General features: G+C 44.8%; 1 protein-coding gene across 1 annotated transcript in view; it reads left to right on the top strand.

The window, feature by feature from the left end:
• The first annotated feature begins 61 nt into the window (after positions 1–61).
• Positions 62–7,033, top strand: part of DRAM1 (DNA damage regulated autophagy modulator 1) — a 69,315-nt gene continuing 62,343 nt past the window's right edge. The window contains exon 1 of the mRNA XM_004700742.2: positions 62–192. Coding sequence (XP_004700799.1) covers positions 62–192 — 131 coding nt within the window. The remainder of the gene's footprint in view (positions 193–7,033) is intronic.

The raw sequence follows: 7,033 nt of genomic DNA, 5'->3' as shown, positions 1-7,033 counted from the left end.
GCCTGCCGCCGGGCGGCCCCGCACCTGCGCGCCCCCCGCGCCCCCGGGTGACGACGGCGCGATGCTGTGCTTCTTGAAGGGCATGGCCTTCGTCCCCTTCCTCCTGGTCACCTGGTCGTCCGCCGCCTTCATCATCTCCTACGTGGTCGCCGTGCTGTGGAGGCATGTCAACCCCTTCCTTCCCTATATCAGGTAAGGGGCGGGGTGGGCGGCAGCGGCCCAAGGACCAGGCAGAGGGTCCAGACGCAGCTGAGGGCGCTCTGGGGGAAGACGGAGGGTCTGGCAAGGAGTTGGACGGGTTGCTGGGGAGACCCTAGATGTGCTGAGAAGATGGGGGTGCCCAGATGAGCAAGCACCAAGCCCTCCTCCGGACGCTGGTCATTACCACGAACGCTGGATCCGGTGACACTAGGACTGGGCGTGTGGCAGAATCTCGGAGAAACACTTTGGCGATATTGAAACGAGTCACTCCTCAAGCCATACCAAACTCAACTCATTCTGACCCAAAGCAACCCTATTGGAAAGGGTCAGGCTGTCCCAGGCGGTTTCTTAGGCTGTACATCTTCACAGAAACACATTGCCTCCCCTTTCTTCTGGAGGGGTGACCGGCGGGTCCCAGCTTTGACCTTTCGGTCAGCAACCCAAACGCATAAGTCCATTTCAGTAAGCGATACCTTGAAACAGTGCACTCCGCGGTTCATGTATTTCAAGTCTCTTCCCAACATGTCTGTGCACTCCCTCAAACACAGCCATCGAGTCAGTTCCCACTCACAGAGACTCTACAAGACAGAGAACTGCCCCCGTGGCTTTCACAGACTGCAACTGTAATGGAGCGGACAGCCTCCTTTTTCTGCTCCCAGTGGTGGTTTCGAACTGCTGACCCTGTGGTTCGCAGCCCAACTTGTAACCCCCTACACTGCCAGGACTCATCAAAATGTCCACATAGTGGATATTTGACCAATTTTTTCAAGCAAGGAAACATTTAAAACGTGACAAAATACCATCAATGTGATGCTGATGTTGCAACTAATAAACGATGCGTTAACAATGGACTCCTATTAAGGGAACTCATCTCTTTCTGTCCCTCAAAATAGGGAACATGATGCTTCATCCAGGTCCTTGGGAATGTGGTTGAGGCTTTTACTGAGTGGAGCTGCCCAAGTTCCCCTTTGGTACTGCATGCCCCAGTCAGAGGCCTCAAATTATCAACCACGGGTGACATTTCATTTTGCAGTTTCACTTCTTGTTTTCCTGAGGGTCACATCTTCCATGACAGTGTCCCGATCCTCTTTCTAGGTACATTCCTTAAATACTAGAAGGATGACTCCTTATCAAAGTTGAGTTGATTCTGCCTTAGGCCCATACCTTGTGTGTGAGAGTAGAAGTCTTATCTATGTGAACTGAAACTACTGCGTCTGTAATGGTTGGTGGGGGAAAGGTGACACCTAAGGAGATGGATTGAACCTGTGGCTACAACTGTGGCCTCAAGCATAGGAACAGTTATGGGGATGGCACAGAACCAGGGAGTGTTTCGTTCCATGGGCAGGGTTCCTGTGGGTTGGAACTGACTCGATGGCACCTAACAACAGTACCAAAGATTTGTAGTTTTGGAAATGCAAAGGGGCAGTTCTACCCTGCCTTATTGGGGCTCAATGAGTGGGAATAAATTCGGTGGTAGTGAGTTGGTTTTGAGTCCCCCCGCCCCGGAGAAATGTGAACTTGGTTTCTCATTGGCACATCTAAGTTCTGTGTTAGCGCTAAAATCATAAAACCCTTGGTTGGTGGATGGCCCCTGCTTACAGTGTGAACTTGAACTCCATTTAGGGTCTTGACCTAAATTTAACCTCCATTGACCTCATTCTAACCCTAACAAATTTAGCCCTGAGGCCAAGTGTTTTTGAAATAAGATTACTACTCTCTTAAGGAGCCTATTGGGTTATGAATTGGGCTGCTAACCACAAGGTCAGCAGTTGGAATCTTCCAGCTGCACCTTGGGAGTAAGATGAGGCTCTCTGCTGCTGTGAAGATTTACAGTCTCTGAAATCCCAAGGGGCAGTTCTGACCTATCCTAGGAGGACACTATGGGTAGGCATGGACTCAATGGCAAGGGGCTTTGTTGGTGTTGTTTGGTACTTCAGAAAGAAGATTGGGGCTCTTCCCCTGCACTCTCTTGGCTCCTCCCTTGACCTCTCCTATGCTCCCTCTCCTCCCCTGTTTCCCTTTCCACTTGTCCTCCTTCCCTTGCCCCTCTCTCCATGTGGACCATCAAGCGGGCCTCAGGTGAGCAATGCTACCGTGAAATGTGTCTGACTCCATTATTTGACTCTACCTCTCATGCTCTCAATGACTTTAATATAATACTTATATATCTCAAAAAAAAAAAAAGATTGGGTTGCTAGAGTCTCATGAGCATATGTAATGTCCTGACCAGCAGGTAGCCGGTGGTTTAAGGGCCCCAGAACCAAACCTGTTCATTTTTCTAAACTGTAATTGTGTATGCATCTCAATCACTGACCTTTCTTTGCTTCTGTAGTGAATTGATCAGCCACCAATAACCATTAATTAGACACATGGCCACCATGAATCCCTTGGGCATCATTATGATCTCATGCTGTTGGTCTCCCTCATTCAGATTCAGATTATTTATCTTTTGTTCTGTTTAAGGTTTAATAGGTGGGCCACTATATACATAGAGATGGGAAAATATACATGACGTAAGACTCCGGTGACTCCTCCAATCATAGACCAGGAATGAGAATACCCTTGCTCTCATGCATTGGAAAGTGGATTACTGCAGATGCAGCAAGGTTACAATGTAACGCCTTATCATTTGATCTCTTTTGACCAACTTTTAATTTGTTCTAGTCTTTAATATCTTCTGCTTTCCTTTCAATTGAGGTTTCCCACTGTTGTTACTGTTATTGGCTTTATTTATTTATTTTACGTTTTTCAGTACTGTATATGAAATCCAGGATGGGCAGATCTACAGAAACAGCAACTGGATTAATGGTTTCTTGGGAGTATGGCAGGGGAGGTTGAGGGGAGTTGGGAAGCTTAGTGCGCACAAGAAAGAAGAAAATTGTACTGGTGATTGAACAATTCCTTAATATGATTGAACTATTGAATTGTATGATGTGTAAATTATATACCAATAAAACTGTTAACAAATAACAATGGGCCACTATAACATATACTGAAACTTAAGGGTCTTTCTCCCCTAGAACAGTGCCAAGTGACAAGTCTTGCTTCTCCTCTTTCTAAAAGAGGGTAGGTAAACTTTATTATTGCTTCGTTGTTAGATGCTCTCAAGTCTGTTCCATCTCACACTACCTTATGTACAAAAGAACAAAACATTACCCAACCTCACAGCTGTTCATGTTTGAACCCCCTGTTACAGCCATTGTGCCAGCCCATTTAGTCTAGAGCCACTAACCCTTCACTAGTGGACAGTATGGGCTGGGAATTGACCTCGGGTCTCCGGAATGGCAGGGAAGAGTTCTACCACGGACCCACCAATGCACTGCTTAAATGCTTGACTGCTAACCACCAGGTCAGTGTTTCAAACCTACTAGTTGCTTTACAGGAGAAAGCCGAAGCTATCTGTTTCCATAGATTTACAGCCTAGAAAATCCTACATAGGGTTGCTAAGAGTAAGGTGACCAGACGTCCTACTTTTGGCGAGACAGTCCTGATTTTTAACAATTTTCCCCAGGTCCTGCGGCGTTTTAAAAAAGTCCTGATTTTTGGAAAGAATGTACGACAAGCTAGGGTATATGGTTTTTGGCTGCCATGTGGCTATTTTGCCAGGATATGAGTTTTATCAATGGTGTCCCGCTTTACCAATGTTAAAATCTGCTCACCTTACTAAGAGTCAACTGAACGGCCGTGGGATTTCTGCATTCTCAAGCATGATGTCCATTTCCGGGGACTAGGCTCTTACAACATGTGCAAAGTATGTGCAAAGAGCTGCTCTCTACAGCACTTCTTATTGAGAAATTAGTAGTTGAAGGTCCCGGTAAAGCTATTTGGTCCTCATTGACCAAACTCTCAGAGGTAGGGTTGGGACTTTGTAAGGGTCTGATGCATTTGTGGTTCACTTCACTGCCAAATAAGCTTGAAATGGAAGGCAATCAGAAATGGGGAAATGAATTAGCACACTTCTTGGGAAAGACTCAACTTAAAAATACTGCAAGGAAGGGCAAAATTCAGATGTAGTGTGGTAAGGAAGTCTTCAGGAATAGCAGAGTTACATGAGAAAAAAGCATGAGGTTGGCTACTTGTCAGGAGCCCAAAATAACCACATGATTGAGAGTGGGACTTTTGGGTTATTTGCTTTCTGGGTAGCAGAGCCCTGATGGTGTGGTGGACTATGATCCACATAGTTGGCAGCTTGAAACCCCTGTTTGGCAGGAGAAAGATGGGACTTTCTACGTCTGTAAACAGTACAGTCTCAAATCCACAGGGGTAGTTCTAGCCTATCCTATAAGGTCACACGGAGTTAGAATTGAATTGATGGCAGTGAGAACCACTATACAAGTGTGATTTACTTATTTGGTCCATTAGTTGTCTTCTGAAACTGGAATGTAAGATCCATGAAGGCTCTCACATATTTGTTGAATGAAAATTTCTTGAGCACTCACCAACCAAGTGGCCGAGGAGTTAGCCCTGACTCGTAGCAGCCCTGCATCTGTCAGAGTAGACCTGTGTTCCTAGGGAGTTGTCTCTAGTGGATCTTTCGGAAGTAGATTGTCAAGGCCTTCAAAGTTCTGGGTTGACTCGAACTTCCAACCTTGGGCTCAGTTAACAGCACGCACTGTGGCTATTGTTATCCTGGTGTCAGATCTTTGCCCCAACGTAGGGCAGACCCCTCTAGAGAAATCCTGATAATATTTCCCTTTGGTGTTTAAGGAGATTTGGTGGTACCATTGGCGTAATAATTTGAGTTGCCAACTGTCAGACAGCAGAGGTTCAAACCCACTAGCCATTCTCCTTAGAAGACCAATAAGGCTCTTTGCTCCTTTAAGGAATTTCAGTCTCCTGACACCTAGTGGGGCAGTCCTCCTCTGTCCTAGAGGGCCACTCTGAATCAGAATGGAGTCTGAGGCTGTAGGCTTTTATGTTTTTAATTTGAGGGTGTACTTCCATAGGTCATTGTTTCCCTTTAGACCTGTCTATTGAGCCGTGGAGGTGAGTTCACTTCCGGACCTGAAGGGTGACTAAAGACTAAAGGTCCTTCTGGTCTTAGGGTCTGGAGGCTGCGGTTTGAATGGTCCACAGTTTCAATGCATCTTTCATTTTCTTCGCTCTTCCTCACTCCAGACAGGGAGAGACCAATCCTTGCCCCTCAGATGGCTGCTTCTTGATTGGGATGGTTCTCAGATGAGCCCCCTTTTTACATGATAGCAGCAATGGGATGTTGTAAGGATGTTTTTAGCATAGTTGAACTCTGTGGACAAGAGCCAAACTGTAAGAGAGCCTCCTCCTCTCCTGTGACATTGGAACTCATGTTCCTTATCAGACATTTTCTTCCTGTGACCGCTTTATTCCTTACTGTATTGGATAAACGGATAAATGGCTCTAAGATTAGATAAGATCTCATCTTAGATAGGAAGAAAAATTCAATTGAAAACATCACTGGTGCCACTTTGCATCTGTGAGATTGGCAGAGATCCAAATGTTTGATGACACACAAAAGTGATACGAAAGTAAACCACAAAGGCTTAGTTTAGGTTTTTATAGGGCCACATTCCAAATCTCCAGCATGCTCATATTTAATATGTACCAGTAGTGCTTCGGATTTCCCTTGTGACCAAATCCTTCAGGCTACAGCCATTAACTTTTGCTGATATACTCTTCCTGTCTAATAGACAGCTGGCTCTTTTACTGTCTCCTATTTTGGCAGGTGGCTCATGCTTCCAGAATATTTGGTGGCCCTTTACCCTCAAATTTTTATTTTACTTATTTATTTTTTAATTGGTACACAAAATTTTATTTTATTGCTACAAAATTATAGAAACCCTTATTGAATGAAAATATCAAATTGCGACACAATTGTTTCTTGACATCACCCCACTTAGGCCTATATACTGCCCCCCCCACTTATTGTTGTGAATTGGTTGAATGTTTACAGAGCAGATAATTTTTCCATTCAATAGCTCACAGGCATTTTGTTTCATGTCACTGATTGAAATCCCCACATTATGGCATCACTAATCTGACTCCCTATTTTATTTCAAGCCTCCATTCCTAACACGTCTGAATTTTGTCCTTAGTAAATGCTGCCCTTTTGTTCTCAGACGGCTAATTATTCTAACGTGAGCATACCTCCCTAGGTGATTGTTTGCCTTCTAGAGCTATCTATTGTTTGGCTGAATATTGAGCCATGTAGGTGAGTTCATTTCTGGAGGGTGACAAAGAGCCATAGTGTCTCACTGGTCTGTAGCTAACCAGTAAGCTTGGTCTTTTTTATTAGTTTGAATTTTGTTTTACATTCCCATCCCAACTCTAGCTAGACCTTCTAATGTGATCCCTTTCAGGGTGATTGGCAGTGGTAGCAGGGCACCATCTAGTTCTGTTCTCAGGTGTAGTCCATTGCTTTTGTGCACCTTTCATTCTTTCATTTTCATTCTTCCTTGGTTTTGATAAGGCGAGACCAATAATTTCACCTTAAATGGTTGCTCACAGGCTTTTAAGGCTGTAGAACATTTTCTTTATGGACTGTGCTGGGTCAGTTGACTTTGTCCCCCCAGGACATGGTCCTGAACTCTCAGACCCAGCAACATGTTCTCTTAAGTTGCTTGGTAATGGCTGAGAAGTTTTCGTAACTTGATAGAAATGCCCTCTTGCCAAATCTCTATAGGTTTGTGGATATAGTCCCATTCTCCTTCCCACATCTCTTCAGCTTGTGTGTTCATTAGGCACCTGTAGATGATTATTTAAACCAGTGGTTCTCAACCTTCCTAATGCCGTGACCCTTTAATACAGTCCCTCAAGTTGTGGTGACCCCCCAACCATAAAATTAGTTTCATTGATA

Source organism: Echinops telfairi, unplaced genomic scaffold (assembly GCF_000313985.2).
Source record: "Echinops telfairi isolate 266 unplaced genomic scaffold, ASM31398v2 ScPeMD7_2;HRSCAF=8, whole genome shotgun sequence".
NCBI classification, from domain to species: domain Eukaryota; kingdom Metazoa; phylum Chordata; class Mammalia; order Afrosoricida; family Tenrecidae; genus Echinops; species Echinops telfairi.
This window is presented reverse-complemented; position numbering and strand designations above follow the sequence as displayed.